The 16,779-nt window shown below is 57.8% G+C and overlaps 2 protein-coding genes and 1 non-coding gene across 7 annotated transcripts; all 3 read right to left on the minus strand.

Moving 5' to 3' along the window:
* Positions 1-14,277, minus strand: PTPN6 (protein tyrosine phosphatase non-receptor type 6). 3 transcript variants are annotated; one of them, XM_006210882.3, is made up of 16 exons: positions 13,999-14,276; positions 9,166-9,288; positions 8,789-8,983; positions 6,094-6,283; positions 5,822-5,938; positions 5,609-5,722; positions 5,357-5,453; positions 4,943-5,022; positions 4,619-4,768; positions 3,616-3,747; positions 3,348-3,502; positions 1,285-1,352; positions 1,032-1,183; positions 843-934; positions 358-498; positions 1-195 (listed from the first exon to the last, which is right to left on the minus strand). In XM_006210882.3, the coding sequence occupies exons 1-15, from the start codon at positions 14,010-14,012 to the stop codon at positions 384-386; spliced, it is 1,794 nt and encodes a 597-aa protein (XP_006210944.1). In that variant the 5' UTR covers positions 14,013-14,276; the 3' UTR covers positions 1-195; positions 358-383. The 3 variants fall into 3 exon arrangements, with proteins under 3 accessions (XP_006210944.1, XP_072810415.1, XP_072810414.1); XM_072954314.1 differs by lacking the exon at positions 13,999-14,276 and adding an exon at positions 9,374-9,853; XM_072954313.1 differs by having other exon boundaries at positions 1-498; positions 13,999-14,277.
* Positions 14,278-14,648: 371 nt separating this feature from the next.
* C34H12orf57 (chromosome 34 C12orf57 homolog) lies at positions 14,649-16,464 on the minus strand. Of its 3 annotated transcripts, none has more exons than XM_006210881.3 (3): positions 16,111-16,464; positions 15,637-15,813; positions 14,649-14,876 (listed from the first exon to the last, which is right to left on the minus strand). In XM_006210881.3, the coding sequence occupies exons 1-3, from the start codon at positions 16,160-16,162 to the stop codon at positions 14,725-14,727; spliced, it is 381 nt and encodes a 126-aa protein (XP_006210943.1). In that variant the 5' UTR covers positions 16,163-16,464; the 3' UTR covers positions 14,649-14,724. The 3 variants fall into 3 exon arrangements, with proteins under 3 accessions (XP_006210943.1, XP_072810337.1, XP_072810336.1); XM_072954236.1 differs by having other exon boundaries at positions 16,088-16,464; XM_072954235.1 differs by lacking the exon at positions 16,111-16,464 and adding an exon at positions 15,977-16,081.
* Positions 16,408-16,469, minus strand: LOC116276979 (U7 small nuclear RNA). The gene has a single exon (XR_004186479.1). It is a non-coding gene; the product is annotated as a U7 small nuclear RNA (small nuclear RNA).
* Positions 16,470-16,779: the final 310 nt, after the last annotated feature.

Raw genomic sequence — 16,779 nt, forward strand, 5'->3', positions numbered from 1 at the left:
CACGGTGATCCTAGGGGCTTTATTTACAACAGAAGAAGGGCCAGGCCCCACCGGGGCCCTGCTGAGCTATGTACAGGGTCTGGGAGAGGGAGGTGGGGACACAGCCATTTAAATTACAATAGAATGGGGGCAGGCACTGAGGTCCAGGCTGTGGGTCGTCCACTGGAGGCCTCTGCAGGGATGGATGGGCTGAGGCTGCAGAGAGAGGGGAGGAAGGAACAAGGGGGTGACTGGGACCCAGAAGGGGACACAATGCAGGTCTGGGCAGAAAGGCAGGGTGAGGCTGCAGCCACCCCATCCATCCAGGGGAGAGCACTGGAGGCAGAGGGCCCGGGGCTGGCCAGGGAGGAGCGGTACCTCGGCCGCCCCTGGACGCGCCCGGCTCACTTCCTCTTCAGGGAGCCCTTGCTCTTCTCCTTGTCTGCTGACCTCTGCTTCTTCACCTTCTCCTCCTTCTTGTTCTTACTCTGCAGGTTCTCGTACACGTCCTCCTTGTGTCTGCGGGTGGGGTGGATGAGGGTGGCAGTCAGGACACAGGGCGGATTAATCAGCACCAGCAGCCCCCGGGGCCATGCCATCTCACAGGTGGGCAAACTGAGGCCAGGATAGCGACACTAGACTGTCCTGACACTAGACTAGAAGCCCCTAGAGGCAGGAGTTCCATCTCACGTGTCAGTGTACTGCCAGTCCCTGGCACAGGCCCCACCAGGAGGGCGCTCACTTGTGAACACAGGTTGGAAGAACCAAGCTTGAATTCGAACCCCAACCTCCCTGGAAAGGAAGGGTCGGGCTGGAGGTGAGGAAGGAGCAGCTGTGGGAGGCGACAGGCAGGGGCCACTCACTTGGAGGAGGTGCGGGAGGCCGTGGCGTGGGCGTTCTTCATAGCTAGAGGGTAGGTGATGTTCCCATACTCTGACTCCCGGCCCTTCTGGGACTGTGGGAAGAGGTGTGGTGGTTGGGCGGTGGTCCCAGCGGCACCAGGTAATGCCCACTGCCCACCGCGGCCCTGTAAGGCCCTGCTCTGCCCGCACCTGCATGACCTCCAGCTTCTTCTTGGTGGTTTCAATGAACTGGGCGATGGCCACGTAGATGAACTTGTACTGCGCCTCCGTCTGCACCATGCCTGAGCGCTGGGCCCGCACCATCTGGATCGTCTTCTGGATGTCAATGTCACAGTCCAGGCCTGGCGGAAGTGGCAGCAGGATGTCAGGCCCCGGCAGAGGTGGACACGGTGGTGGGGCTGCTCACCCACCCGCCCCCGCGTCCCCCAGAGGTCACCCTCACCTTTGGTGGAGATGCTCTCCATAAGCATGTCGATGACGATGATGGTGCCTGTGCGTCCGATGCCGGCACTGGGGAGAGAAGGGGCACCGCCGTCAGAGGCCTCACCCGCACCTCCACCTCGTGGGAAGGTAAGGGGGAGCCCAGCGCTCAGTGCCAACCAGGGCGGGGCTTAAGGAACTGAGGCTGCAGTGAGATGAGATGCAGGAACCAGGTCACTGGGCAGGCAAGCAGGGCAGAAGTTTGCCCAACTCTGCAGGTCACATCAGCCAAGGGATCTGGGGGGGGAGGGCCTGCCTCTCAAGTGCTTAGACACTGCTCCCCAAACACCCATCACTTTCCTCCTTCCCAGCACCCAGCTCCCCCGCTGCTGCCTGCTTCCACACCTCACTTTGCTCCCTAACCGGGAGTTCCAGGACCCCGTCCCACCTCTGTCTGGCCTGCTCCCCAGGCACTCTGGGCCTCCCCAGCCTGAGCGAGGCTTCCCTCCCGGAATTGAGAGGTCTCTTCTGCAAGGCTCCGTTTCCCTTTTTCTTCAGACCCTGACGGCGGGCGTGCAAGGGCAACCCGGAGACAGCAGTGCACGGGGCCACTGGGCTCAGGAAACTTGGGGGAGCAGTGCAGTAGGAAGTCTCCCTTCTCCCCACCTTCTGCCGCCACCCTTGGGCAAGCAGACCCCAGGAGCCTCAGGACCCCACATAGACCCCAGTCCCACCCCATCGGCGGCTGGGCCTGTCAGGCCAATGCCCTGAGTCGCACTGTCTAATTTCAAACCCAGATTGTCAAAAATAACCCCCCTCACCCACTTCCTTCCTGTAATGTCTAAATAAAGGCCATGGGGATTTCAAGAAATGGGGTGGGGGGGCCACGGGCAACAGGATGGTTCTTGGCAATGGGCCTGCCCCGGGAGGCAGAGTCCCTGAGACAGCATGTGGAGGCACCACCAGACTCAGCCCACACAGCCCTGCCCCAGGATACACAGTGGAAAGAAGGAGGAAGTCCCAGCCCTCACTGCCTGGAGTCACATGGAGAGAGCTGGAAGGGAAAAGGACCAGGCAGATTCCCATTTCCCGTTCCCCACCTGCAGTGAGATATGCAAGCACTAACAGCTCCCTTCTCAAGGGTTTACTGTGTGCCAAACCCAGTGAGGGGGTTCTCACCTAATCTAATCTTCACAGCAATCCTAGGAGATCCTGATTTTACAGACGAGGAATATGAGAGTCAGAGAAGCGAAGTAATTTGTCCAAGATCACACAGCCAGTGAGTGGAGGAGCTGGTATTTAAAAAGGCAGCCTCTGTCCAGGACCCTGTGCCCGCTGTCTCCCACCCACCCAGGCCAGACCGAGCTGGGCAGTCCCGTCTGCGGGACTCTTACCCTCAGGCCTGATGGGATCCCTGCTCCTCCCTGCTGGCCCCTCAACTCCCCACTCTAACAGGAACAGGGTCTCCTGGTCATGAACACGAGGGTCCCCAGTGGAGCTAGTGATGCTTGTGCCCCTCCTGATACATCCCCCCTCCCTGCGCAACCCTGGGGCCGAGCTGGGGGCACTGGCGTGAAGTGAGACACGGAGCAGCAGTGAGGAAGCCTCAGCCTCCCGCCCAGGGCTACAGGTGGAGAAGAGAACAAATGGGGAGCCACACCAATCCCAAGAGGAAACCCCAGCTGGGTAGGCATGTGTGAGAAAACAGGAGTGACCAGGATCTGGGTCTACCGTCCAGGCTCCCCCACCGACCAGCAGTGACCTGGCAAGAGGCCGGGCCCATTTCCGAGTCTGTATTTGACAGAGGTGGACTAGATGGTACATCCAGGGAAGTCTGAGAAGCTACCTCCAGACACAGGATCACAGTGGGCTCGGTTCAAGCTAAGCTCCACCCATGGGTCGGAGCCATCAAGGAACCCAGAAGGGGTGGGGGCCAGGGGAGGTATTAAGTATGTGAATTTCACACTTGTTTGCAGTTTTCTGTAATGTGAATTACAATAGGGCATGGTGCTTACTGAGCCGAATTCACTTGCCAGCTACTACTTCGATTATTATTACTAATGTCATCATTATTATTATTCTCACCTGCAGTGCACAATGATGGGTCCTGCGTGAGGCAGACTTTCCTGCCGCTGGTTGATCTGGTCCAAGAAGCTGAGGACACCCCCAGGCTCGCTGGGGACCCCATGGTCAGGCCAGCTCAGGTACTGGTAGTGCCAGATCTCCCGAACCAGGTCCCCCTGGGCCAAGTGCGTAGGGTTAGTATCCCCTACTCCCATACATGACCTCATTCTACCAAACCGAAGAGAAGAGGTGTAAGGAGGGGCCAGGGGCAGGGGTGGGAGCCACTCACATTGTCCAGCGGGGAGACCTGTAAGGTGCGGAGTTTGTACTCAGCTGTGTCGTGTTCTCCACAGTTGGTTACAGCGTAGGGTCCATAAACACCCTGAGAGCCCACCTCTGGCCAGTATGGGACACATTTGTTCTGAAAAGGGAGGGTGGAGGTGGGGACTGAGGCACCGAAGCAGGACCTGCGCCCCTGGTGCTGGCCCTGTCAGCATCTGATGGATGAATGGGTGAACTGGCTTAGGAGCTAACCTGGGCTCAGCCTGTTACAGGCAGAAAGACCTGCACCTGAAGAGAACCAGGCTGGAGTCACAAATACAAACAAGACACCGCCGGTGCCCCTGTGCCGCCAGGAGCACAGAGAAAGACAGAGGAGCAGGGAACCAGAGCCGCAGAGACTAACTCTCCCTCAAGGCAATGGAAGAAATCAGGAGTGGCTTCACAGAAGAGGGAGCATCTGAGCTGGGTCTTGGAAAATGAGGAGTCTGCCAGGCAGAGATAGTGCAGGGAGAGGAAGTCATCTCCTAGCAGAAATGAGCTCGGGCAGAGGTACGGAAACCTGAAGGGGCCTGGCTGGTTGGAGGCAGCGAGGGCTGGAGGGCAGCCACCAGGCCTTAGTGCTGGGTCTGGGAGTGTGGGAGACACTGAAGGGTTTTCAGAGGGGGCAGCCTGCTGGCAAAGTGATAGCTGGGCGGTGGGGGAGGAGGAGGAGCTGACTTCAGAGAGATTTATGAGGCCCCAGGGACAGGAGGGGCTGCTGCCTGGAGGGGCACGGGTGGGGGCACGGCAGGGGGACACTTTAAGGAGAGAAGCCCCTGGACACCTGGGCCTGGTGGTCAGGTGAGCCCAAGGTGGGAATCAGGGATCCAGAAGTCAGCGTGTACCCAGACCTGATTCTTCAGTTTCCCAATAAGATAGGACCCTTGCCCTCCGAGGTGCCCCAAGTTTCTTTGGCTTAATGGCAGTGGCCAAGCAGTGCTAGGGGTGGGGCGGCGTGGGGCTCGGCTTACCCGGCCCTTCTCCACCTCCCGGGTGGTCATGACGATGACGCGGGTGTTCTCCTGCCAGACCATCTGCCAGAAGTCGTTGACCGTGGCCTCCAGGCAGCCCTGGCTGGCGATGTAGGTCTTAGCGTTCTCATCGGGGCCTAGCAGCTGGTTCTGGGTGCGAGGACAGGGACACACAGGACTGTGAGCCCCTTGCACTCCCACCACCCTCACCCCCACCCAAGGTGCCAGCATGAGTTTTGTCCACATGTCTCTGGGCCCAGCACCACGATGAGTGGGGTCCAGGAGCTCAGCCTCCCTCCCAAGTGACCGGCAGGCACACCAGACCTTGACGTAGTTGGCATTGATGTAGTCGGACCCAGGGATATTACTGTTGCGTCCCTGCAGGATCACTCGGCTGTGGTCGACTGGGGGTGGGCAGAGAGGACAAGAGAAGGGCCTGGGTCAGACCCTTCCTGAGCTCCCAGGCAATTCCTGCCCAGATGCCTTGCGCTCTCAGAGCAGGTGGGCCGGCAGAGGTGGGGCATCTGTATGGGGTTGGGGTGGGATGCAGGCTTCACTGGGAGCAGAGGCTTTTTGGAGGAGGGGAGGTTCTGTTGGGGTGGGGAGTGGGTCCCTCCTTGATCTGAGGATAGAGACCTTATGAGATGGGGGAGGTCGGCTGGGGGAAGGGGGTCTCCTGAGTGAATGGACGCTGCCTGGTGGGGGAGGGCTGGAGGCTGCCCTGGGGAGGGCGCTCACATGGAAGGATGTTCTTGTATCGGTTCTTGCTCTTGTTTTCCGGTCGCTGCCCTTCCAGCCGCTGGTGCAAATTCTTCACCTCTTGCTTCTGCAGACTCTGAGGGGCGAGAGGGGGAAATGGAGCACCAGCCCCTGCAGAGGGTAACTACAAGGGGAGAGGACTTGGGCAGATCAGTGTGAGGGGTGGGGAGAGAGGGGACAGGGTCTGCTCCGGGCCCCACCCACTGTGTCCTGTGGGTCCCCATTCCGCACCTCAAACTCCTCCCAGAAGCCGGCCTTCGCTGTGTCCTCTGACTCCTGCTTCTTGTTCAGTTCCAACACCCGATTCTCAATGTCGGCCGCATTCACCCTCGTGGCGTAGTATGGCTGGGGCATGGGAGGGTGAGAAGTCAGCTGCTTTCTGGTCTCAGAAGCTCACACGTCTCCTTTCGGGGAATGAAGGCGGCAGCCAGGCCCACCCCTCACCTGCCGCAGGTAGACGAAGGCGCCCGAAGCCTCCTCAATCCCCGTCTTCTTGAAATGCTCCACCAGGTCCGTGAGGCTGTCAAAGGTCTCTGAACCACCCACCGTGTAGCGGCCACCCTGAGTGGGGTCAAGTCAGGCCACCTCTCAGGACCCAAATTGCCCTCCCTGGACCCTCAGCCTCCCACCGAAGCCCAGGCTGACCTTCCCCACGGCCCATGCTGTGGGCACAGACGGGCTCCCGACAGGACCTCCACACTGCCTGGATGCCTTACCTCACACATGACCTTGATGTGGGTGACTCTGAGCGGGGAGCCGGGGCCAGCCTTGGGCTGGTCGCTGAGCACAGACAGCACAAAATCTCCAGGCTGGCTGAGGCTCTCACGCACGAGGAATGTCCAGGGCTCACCCTTGGTCTGCAGCAGTGTCTCTGCCTGCCCCCCAGACATGTGGCCATGGTACCACCTAGAGAAGGCAGCATCCAGAAGGTGAGATCTAGGCCAGGGGCAGGCACTGGGCAGACGTTAACAGAGAGGGCAAGGAAATCCAGTCCCCGCCATGTGCAGGCCCCATGCTAGATGTTTCCAAATCCACCACCGTATGTCGGCCCATGACTCTCACAAAAATGCTGAGAGGTAGATACTACCCGTTTTGCAGATGAAGAAACTGAGGCTGGGTGATTGCACATTAACCCAAAGCCCTTGTTGATATGAGGCAAAGCTCAGGAGTTCTAACCTGGTCCACCTCTGAAAGTTTAAGACAAAGGTAGAAAGGTGGGCCAGACCCAGAATATTTGGAGGGCAGAAACCCAGGAAGGGTCTCCGTGAAAGACAGGGCTGGGCTAGGGAAAGAGAGACGCAGACAGAGGCCAAACCACAGAGAGTGATGGGGATGGAGAGACGGAAGTCACAAGGGAGGCGCAATGGGGAGAAGTCCCCCGGGGGGCAGGGAAGGCAGACAACCCCCACTCTGGGTAAAGAGTGGTGTAGGGGCTCTGAGGTGCCCAGGATGATGTCACTCAAGGGGACGCTGGGGCTCAGAGGGGCTCAGTGGGGCTCAGATGGGCAGAAAGCAGAACTAGGACCTTTCCCCAAAGCACACCCCCTTCCCAGGAGGAAACTGTAGCCCCGCAATGCCCAGCCCCACAGGAAACCACGTGATGGAAAAAACACAAAACTCCTTCTGGGGAGAGAGTGAGAAGTGAGGTTGTGAGGTTTCCTCAGCCCAAGGACCAGAGGAAGGGGGGGCATTTTCCAACCGCAGGAATGGGGGGAAGGAGGGAGGGGGCCAGTCTGTCCCGCCCCATCTCACTCCTGCCCAGAGGAGACTGCAGCTCAGAGACCTCCAGGGTCTCCCACCCTGTCCAGGAGCCCCCCTCCAAGCCACCCTATCCCACTACCCAGGGGTAGGCCAGGGCTCCCCCTGCCCTGGGCAATGGGGAGGGGGCTAACCCTCTTCCCCCAGGCCCCAGGATGAGGAAGTCTCCATGCAAATGTCAGGCTGACCACAGGCAGAGAGCTAGCCATTGAGAGGACAAATGCAAATTCCTGCAGAGGAGAAGGGCCCACTGCCAAGGCCAAGAACACAAGTGGAGGTTTGGAGAAAGAGCCTTCCCCACACACTCCTAGGGTCAGGGGTGAGCCCTGGCCTCCTGGCGTGGGTAACCCAAAGGGCCTCTTGGAGTCACTTCCCGAGTCTGCATTCCCTCTGTCCTTGACCTCTCCCAGCCCCAGTCAGAGCGCAGGCCTCAGGCTCTTCCCCAGTGGGTCTGCTCAGCTCAAGCCTCTTCCAGCTCCATCCACAACCTGCTCCTCCTGTATGGGGTCTCAGGTAACCCATCCTCCTCCAGCAGCCAGCAGAGCAGATCCTGACTGTGGACAAGGAGGAGGCAAGGCCACGAGGAGTTTAAGAGGGTCTGGGTGGGAAATCCCTGTGAATGTTGCAGGGGGGCTGCAGGAAAGGGGCCAGAGGGGTCAGGCACCAAGGAAGTACAGCCACCAGCAAGGTCATCAATATGGCTTCCCTCCTAGAAGAGGAGGCTTCATGTCCACTGGAAAGAGGTCTCCAGGGGTGGGCCTCTAAGCCTTTATTCAGCCGCCATCCAGTTCTAAGTTTCCATCAGTGACTTGAATGAAAGTATTGACGCAAGTTGGGAGGCATGCATCTCAGAAAGATTGAAAACTGACAGAATCAAGGTTCTGAATCCTTTCAACAAGCAATACAGAACTAGCGGACAAGTGCAAGTTGGTTTGGCCTCAGGAGTGTGCGAAAAAAAAAAGTTATTCACCTTCCCCCTTTATAGGGGCTGCTAAAATGAGCCTCGGTGTAAGGCTGAGTATTAGTGCCCCCCCCCCGCCTGTGCACGGGGGAGACCACATGGGGAGTAGCTAGCCCGATCCTGGGGGCCTCATCTTTGGAGCTAAAAAGATGGTAGGGAAATGAGTGTTACCCTGCGTCCAGGTTCTAGGCCTCTTACACATGTGACCCTATCACACAGTTTTCAATGGTCTGTGTTCTGGTCAAGGGACTGGTCCAGCTCTACTCAGCCCCAGAGCGCAGACCCACCCCCACAGGGTTGCTGAGCACAGGCACTAAGTGTCCCTATGTTCCTCCTCAACAAGAGCCTCTCACTCTCTTAACCGGTACTGGGGAAGGGAACAGTCACAGGAAGGGAGATTCTGGTCCATGGGAGGAAGAAGAGCTTTCTAACAACAGAGCTGGCCTGCTAGGAAACGTGGCCACGAGGAGTGGCCCTGTCACTAGTAGGGCCTGGGCTGCCGGCCGACAGGGGCCCTGCAGAAAGGCGAGATGACCTTCTGTTCCTCAGGGGTTGATGGGCCCCAGGATCACAGAGAAGAAGGAGGCCCGCTGAGCCCCGAGGAGGAGCAGAGATGGGGAGGCAGGGGCAGCCAGGTCGAGGCCAGGCCCCCTCGACGGGTGGCCGGCCGGCCAGGGTGCACAGCCCCTCACCTCTCGCTGGTGGGGTCCGAGCAGTTCAGCGGGTATTTGAGGTGGATGATGGTGCCATCGCGGTCCTGCAGGACGCCCTGCTGCTGCGTGTAGTACTCCACCAGCTCCGTCAGAGTCGCAAACTTCTCCCCTCCATACAGGTCGTAGAAATCCCCCGAGTTCTGGATCCGAATGTGGGTCACCTGATCCCCCACCCTGCAGGGCATCAAGTGGGGAGGCCAGTGGGTGCAAGAGCCGAGGTGGGGCCGGGGTGGGGGATGGGCGGGGGTCCCGAGCGAGCGTGGAGCGCAGGCAGGGATGGGCGGACACATACAGAGCCTGGGGAACCAGAAGGGGCTGCCAAGTCCTGGCTCCCGCTGGAGCTGAGGCCCACCTACCTGACAGACAGGGAGAAGTCGCCCTGGTTCTTGCGACTGGGCCGAGCCAGGAAGCTCCCGTGGACCCCGCGGCCCTTGAGCAGGGTCTCGGCATCCAGCCCACTGAGGTCTCGGTGGAACCACCTGGGGGCCGGGAAGGCAGTGAGGGGAGGTCCCCTGGGCCCTGGGGCACCTTGCCTCCTGCCTATGGTGGATCCCAGGCCCTTACCTCACCATCCTGGGGGGGGGGGTCCCCGGAGCGGGGGAGGGGATGCAGGCAGCAGCGGGTGCCGCTGAGTCTGGGCAGGCCGAGAATGCTGGGGCAAAGCCTGCGGGCTCGAAGTGCCCAGGCCACCTCGCCGCCCGCGGTCCTGGTTCTGGGGCTGCCACTCCACTGGCCTGGGGCAGCCGGCAGGGCGGGGACAGGAAGGGGCGCGGCCGACCCCTTGGGGGAACTCACTTGTACTTCTCGTTTTAGAGCAGAGCGAGGAGAAGCAGAGCCGGGTGGCAGTGGGGGTGGGGACGGGGCCCACTTCCCACACGTCTGCCATCAAAGGCCTCAGGAGCCTGGCACTGCCACTCCACACCCGGGACGGGACAGCGGCTCACGAACAAGGACTCTGGTGCGCCTCGCCCACTCCGGGAGACGATCGCGCTTGTACTGTGAACCCACACGGTCACCTGCCATCTCTGCCTGCTCCACCAACTGTGTCCACACAGCCTTCTCTGGTCCAAGCCAGTAATAATGGTGATGGTGACATCTATCATTAGTGGAGTGTGACTGTCTACCAGGCACCATGCTTACGTTGTTTATGGCCCTTATCTGACCCGTTCCTCAAAGTAGCCCTGTGTACCAGGTGGCTTCATTACCCCACTTTCCAGGCAAGGAACCTGAGGCTCAGGGAGGGTTGGGAACTCGCCCGGGGTCACACAGTCAGTAAGTGGTAGCGACGGGTTGAAAACCAGACAGTCTGGTTCCAAAGCCAGTGATTTTAGCTACTGTATGCTAGGCCTCCGGGCTTCAAAGAATAGAGGTTGGGAGACTTCAACTGGGGCTGCAGTGGGAGGAAGATTCCCTGATTTTCAAGCCCGTGCAGATGCCCACAGAGGGACAGGTGCCCTGACCCCCGACACACACATCTGAAGAGGTGCCCAGGGGCAGAGGGATGACCCCTGAGCAGCCCTGTCCAGCTGGCATCTCCTCTGCTTCTCATCCTCAGGCTTTGCCTGCCCCCCACCCCCGCCCCAACCCTGCAGTTGGGTGAGGAAAGGAATTGGAGGGGGGAATGCAGACCTAGGGAAGCAGGTGGGAGCAGAGCCGCCAGCCCCTGTGGGTGCATCCACCCTAGGCCTGAGCTATAGGTTCTTGCCAAGGGTCTGGTCTGAATTGGCCAAAGCCCTGGACTCTGACCTGGGGCCTGTCTCCTAGGGCTGGGGGCCCAGGCCCTGCCATGGCTTATTCTCAGGGCTGGTTGGCCTGGAGAAGCCCTAAATACTAAAAGCTCATGATACTTCCAGTAATTCCAAATGCGAACACAAGCACCACCAAACCAAAGCAGGAGGAAAGAAGCCCAACCAAAGACTGAGGAGAAACTCCTGCAGCTGGCTTCCCTCGGGCAGGGGGCTGGGCGGCCGGAGGAGAGGGCTGGGAGGGACGTTCCCTTCTCCTCTCCACCTTTCTGAAGGTTATATTATGGGCATGCATTGCCTTTATAAAAATAAAGAAACTAGGAGATGGCAATTTCTGGGACACTTCTGGGGGCTGGGAATGCTCTACGTCGCGATCGGGGTGGTGCTATACACAGATGTCAGTGAATGCGATGATCACCAGGCTGTATGCTCAATATTCACATGTACGCTATGCCTCAGAAAAAGTAAGGAAAAGTAGGAGGTGGGTATAGCTCGATGGTAGAGTGCATGCTTAGCATGCATGGGATTCTGGTTCAATCCCCAGACCTCCATTAAAAAAAAAGAGAGAGGGAGAAAATAAATAACAAAGTGTTGAAGCCCAGCAAAAGTGTATTTTTCTTATAATGACTTTATCATTTTTTTGAAACATCAAACATCAATTTCCCTGCCCCCAGAAAGGGCTACATTCTCTCCCTCTTTCTGGTGCCCTGGGGACATTGCTTGGTCTGTTTATTGCACACTGACTACCTTCAGTCTTGGACAGCTGCCCTGAAAGACCATGAGCTCCCACCCACAGCAGGGGGCAGGAAGAGTGTGGGCACAGTCGCCTCTACCACAGTGGGGTCCACCGCCAGTCTGGCTCACCTCCAAGCTGTCAAATTTTAGCACGATGACACACACAGAGTATATGTCCAATAAACAAGCTGCTAAGTCCCCATGCACATACATGGTCACAAGCCCAGCCAGGCCCTGCATGTCCACACCCTGTTTGTCAAATACACACACAAGCATCACTTATGCACACACAGTCCCACCACATACACTTCATCATCCATGTCCATCTACACACAGACCTGCAAATAACCACACATGGACCCAGCATCCCAACCACACATGAAGTTGCAGATCCATGCTCGGCACTAAACACCCGCTGCACCCTGGCCACAGGCCACTCTCCTTCTGGGGCTTAAACCACTCAGAAGGGAGAAACTACTAGCCACCCAGAAACTCCTGACCATGATAGAGGCAGGAATTCCTCTGAAAGACGTCAAGCCAGAAGATGAACACTAAGGTGTACAGTCTCTGCTGTCCCTTGTCGGGAAAATAAATAATAACCATGACACACAGGCTCCGGAGTTTGCAGAGCACATGCACACACACAATCCCATCTGGGCCTCGAACATCCCTGTGATGTGGGAGTTAAGTTCCTGATTCCTTTTTTAAGGGAAAGAAAACAGGCTTGAGGAAGCCGGGAGTTGCAAAAATAAGTGCCTACTAATTCAGAAGAGAAAATTCTTCACCTGGGAAGCAAGGAAATAAAGGGAGAGGTGGAGCTCAATGATGATGTGGAAAGACAGGCAGTCTGGAAGCACAAAGTGAAAAAATCGCTGGAAAGTTACTGAAGTTCTCCTCGCCTCAGGATCCCTACCTGATAAATGGGCTTAACAAGATTGCCCAAATGCTGCCAAAAAAAGCTAATAGAAAATAGACTTTCAGCACAAACAGCTTTCATGTGATGTTATTAATCCACATGCCAACCCTATTTTGTACGTCTTGCTAGCCCAATTTTAGAAACAAAAACTAAGGCTCAGAGAAGTTACTTGCCCAAGGTCACAAGCTAGTGAGTGGGAAGACGACAAACCAAGGCTGTGTGACACCAGAGTCTACTGCCCTTCCCACCACACCACCTGCTGCTGCAGGAAGAGGTGGGCCCGGGGCACAGCCCACAACGGAGGCCAGAGGGGCTGGTGCTCTGGCAGACCCAACATTGGCCAGGGCACCCAGATGGCAGGCCCAGGATGCTCTGAGCAGAGCACTGTGGCAGAGCTGAGCTGCTGAGAGGCTGGGACCCATGGCAGAGGGTCTCACAGGGACCAGCTGAGCAAACCAGGAAGGATTCTGTACCAGGAGAGGCCTGGCCAACTGTCTGGCAGGAAAATGATGGAGGCAGGTGTGTGGAAGGGATCAGAGACCAGAAGACTGGCTGAGAACCCTGTCATCAGGGCTGAAGGAAAAAACCCGTGCACTTGGGGGAGGTAGGGCACACGGAAAGGAAGGGCAGGTGTGAGAGTGAGAAGCAAGGACCTGAGGATTTGAGGGCGACCAACCTTCCAACTCACCAACCCTCCAAGCTGGTCCTCACTGGAATATCCAAACTCCAGCAAGGCAGGGAGGGTATAGCTCAGTGGCAGAGCACATGGTTAGCTTGCACAAGGTCCTGGGTTCAATCCCCAGGACTTCCATCAAAATAAATAAATAAACCTAATTACCCCCCCCAAAAAAAGCCTCAAAAAAACAAAAAAACCAACAAACTCCAGCTAGGCCTGGTCCTGCCCGGGCCCTGGCTCCCTCCCCACTGGCCTGCTCTGCTGCAGGCACTGTCTTACTTTGTTTGTTCCCACAGTGGGGCCTTTGCACTGCCCATTCCCTCTGCCCAGGGGGCACTGGCCTGGAGGCTGGAGGCTGGCTCTTCCTCCTCATCCAGGTCTCAGCTCCCATGTCACCTGCTCAGGAAAGCCCTCCCTGACCTCCAGCTACAGATGCCATTGGCACCCCAGTCACTTGCTAGCCACGTGAAGCTGTTTCATTTTCTGGGTAATACGTCTGAAAATCTGCAATTATCCTTTTTGATGGCTCTTCATGCAGGCTGTCGCCTCCCCCTGGAGTGAAGCTCCGTGAGGGCAGGGATTCTGTCTTGTTTGCTACAGTGTTGGCAGCACCTTAAAAGCCCCTGGCGTATACTGGATGCTCAGTGGGTATCTGTGGGATGAATGATGCAGAGGACGCGGTGTGAAGGGAAACTGAAGGAAAGCGGAATGAAGGACGTTGGGAAGTTGAGTGGGAACTAGGGAGCTTTCTCAGGTCTGCCTTGCATACTTGTAACGTTGCAGGTGATGAGAGCTACCCAGGGGGACAGGTCCTAAGTAGATGGCAGAAGCAGGGACCAGAGGGTGGAGAGAGAAATACAATGGTGAAAATAAGTATCATCTGTCAGGGGGAAAGTGCTAGAGAAGGTTGGGGGGAGCAGGGCAGAGGTGCGTGAATGAGCCTGGAGCTCCTGGCATCTTGGGTGACGCGGTAAGTAGGACAGGAAGCAGACCCCAGGCAGGGGACAGGGACAGATCACACTCACGGGCACATACCTGTCAGGGGTGAGCATGAACACTGCCCTCCCCTCCCAGAAGAACAGGAGACTGTGGCACCCAGGTGGAGCAGGGGACTTACCCGCGGGACAGCATCTCCCCAGAGGGGTGGGGAGTCACAGGCAGAAGGCCACAGGGGGCGGGGCCAAGCCGGGGACGCAGCTGTGCAGCGGCTCAAGCCAGGTGAGGAAGAGCACTCAGAACTCAGCCACCTCCCTCTCAAGGCTGCCCACCAGGCCAAAGGCACCACAGGGACAAGCCCCTGGACTAAATGTCCCCGGAAAAGGGGCAGGTGGGGTGGGGCTGGCCTCAGACCGCCCACAGCAGCTGGCTTCTCCCTGCAGCCCCAGCTCTGCCTGCCTGTCCAGGGCCTCCTTCCCTCGGGAGGGGAGGAGCCACCTGGAGTTTCAGCAGACAAAATGACAGAACGGGAGAGGGTGGGTGGGGGCAAAGATCAGGAAGTAACCTTGGCCAGGGGAACATCAGCCAATGGGGAAGCCTCTCAGGGCACAGAAGCCTAGAAGCCTCAGGAAAAGTTCAGGAAGCCCCACTTCTCAGAGGAGGTGCCACCGGTGCAGGCCCACCCACCTGGGGTGTTGGGGGCCGGCCCATCCTCCCACCCTGCCCTGGAGCCCAGAAAGGATCTGGACTGAGATGGAATGGCCTGAAAGGCAGAGGGAACCGGACCAGGACACAAGGGTTGTCAGGGTCACAAAAGACTGACACCAAGGCTAAGTCTCAGGCACATTTATTATCCTCCAGAACACCAAGGTTTTCCCTTCCCTGGCAGTGTCATGGGAGGGCCAACTCAGGAGGCGGCCACGCTGCCACCCGAAGCAGGCCCGTGGGGCGGCAAGGTCATGGGAGGCAGGAAGAGCGCCTTCAGCTTGCCCGACAGGCTGGCAATCTCGGGATCCTGGGCTTCGTAAGACTTGACCAAGCGGGCAAACTTAAGGACACCTGCAAGGGTGAGCGGAGAATTAACCCACAACCCCAGGGGACAGATGAGTCCAAGACAGAACGGGAGACGGTGGCTGGAGGTAGTGTGAGCATGAGTCACTGGCTGCCACCCCTCTGGTAGCCAGGTAGCTGTCTGCCAAACAAGACATATGCAGGCCTCTGCCCTGTGAGGTTTCGATAAACCACTTCCTGGTCTACGCCAGGCACAACTGGACGGGATGCAGTGAATGAAAATATCCCAAAGCATTGTGATTCTCACTATCAGGTGAACCATTTTAGCAATTTCATCACAAGACCCAAAAGTATGCACGCCCACAAGATCACCGGTTGATGACCAGGATACAGGAGGGCTGTGGGCCAGCTGGACTGAATCAATAAACACCCTCGGGAAACACCACGCCCTCACCAAAGAAACTGAACTGCCAGCCCTCAGAGATTAGCTGAAACACCTTGAAGGGGCTGCAGAAGCGTGCTGTTATGCAGACATCCCTGCACGAGAAGGGGTTCAGGCCAGCTCTGCTGTGACCTCCGGCAGTTTATTACTAGATTCTGTTTCCTCATCTTAAGATAGGATAATAGTATAATCAATGATAACTGTAAAATGCACTTAGGATTTCGCCTGGCTCAGGTTCACACTAGACCCTGGATCTCTGAGTGCCAATACTGTTAGATTGTGGCTGCCGCCGTGTGGCCAGAAAGGGAACGACGGTTCTGTCGCCCTCTCCCCAACCCAGTCCACCCCGACCGCCGTCCGACCCACCTTCCCCGTCGCAGCTGAAGCCATAGGCTTTGATAACCTCCTGCTGAATCTGCGTGGCCACGGGTAGCACGAATTGCAGCATCTTGCCCATGTCGTTGCACGCATTGTCGCGAGCCTCGTCCATGCGCACGGCGTTCTCCGGAGCCGAGAACGCCTGGATCACCTCGGCCAGGACCACTGTGCGGCAGATGAATCCCAGGCAGGAGTCCCGGTAGGCATCAGAGCACGGCCGACAGGCCCAGCCGAGAGTGAAGGGAAGAGAGCAGGGAATTAGTGGACTGACACCGCACTAACGCGATGAACTAGGGCCCCGAATCCCTCCCTCTAAAGAGGAAAGGACCTCTCTTAAGAGGGGGAGGATAGCACCGCGCGGCCCCACTCCCCGGCGAACGCAGCCACATCTCTCGCCCCAGCTCTTCCCGCCCGCACCCTCCTCCCGCAGGAAACCCACCCGGTCACTAGCAGGCTTCTCACCCTTGGCCTGTTCCGCACTCAGAGAGGCGGCTTGGGCCGAGGCGGACGCCATAGGACAAAAGATGCACGTGCAACGCCTCCAAGAGAACGCTCCAAAGCAGCGAGCCGCCTCCCAGACAGGCTCTCTGGCCGGGTGGGGGCGGAGGGGAAGCTGCACCAGTCGAGGCCGGAAGCGTCCGAACCCTCCCCACTGCGAACTCTCGGGAAGAAAATAGACAGCTAGCACCCAACAAAGGCAGCAAGCGGAGAGCACCGCGCCCCCGCGAAAATGATTCTATTGTTGCAGACGACGTACGTGGGGGCTTTCCGGTGCGGACCGGAAAGCCTACTAGACAAATTCTAAAAGAGCTGTTACACTGAGGACTGAAGGCCCGGGGAGAAGACGGCATAGCCACTAACTCCACTCTTGGTGAGGGTGAGCTCCGATTGGGGCTTCCTAACCCCTATTGCTGTACAAGCGACGAGGCACGCTGTAACTTTCAAAGGGAAAAACAGTATTCTAAAGAACTCCCTCAAATTTTTCTTTCTAGGATTTGTGAATGTTTGATACAAGTCTATGCAAATGAGTCGATGCCGATTGGCTGAGAAAGAAGCCAGACACTCCCCTTTAGTTTTTAAGAAGCAAGACAGAGCTTCGCAGCAATAAAAACTGGGCGCTAAATCAGCTCT

Source organism: Vicugna pacos, chromosome 34, assembly GCF_048564905.1.
Source record: "Vicugna pacos chromosome 34, VicPac4, whole genome shotgun sequence".
Lineage (NCBI taxonomy): Eukaryota > Metazoa > Chordata > Mammalia > Artiodactyla > Camelidae > Vicugna > Vicugna pacos.

What these genes read in the sequence shown, in the direction of transcription:
- C34H12orf57 (XM_072954235.1), bottom strand. Translation starts at nt 16,037, where the DNA reads ATGTGGCTGCGTTCGCCGGGGAGTGGGGCCGCGCGGTGCTATCCTCCC. An exon ending in TCCTCCCCCTCTTAAGAGAG is followed by an intron (nt 15,814 to 15,976) that starts GTCCTTTCCTCT and finishes TCTGCCGCACAG; the next exon opens with TGGTCCTGGCCGAGGTGATC. An exon ending in CTTCAGCTGCGACGGGGAAG is followed by an intron (nt 14,877 to 15,636) that starts GTGGGTCGGACG and finishes TCACCCTTGCAG; the next exon opens with GTGTCCTTAAGTTTGCCCGC.
- PTPN6 (XM_072954313.1), bottom strand. An exon ending in GACTTCTCCCTGTCTGTCAG is followed by an intron (nt 8,984 to 9,165) that starts GTAGGTGGGCCT and finishes GATGCCCTGCAG; the next exon opens with GGTGGGGGATCAGGTGACCC. An exon ending in TCGGACCCCACCAGCGAGAG is followed by an intron (nt 6,284 to 8,788) that starts GTGAGGGGCTGT and finishes TGCCTTCTCTAG; the next exon opens with GTGGTACCATGGCCACATGT.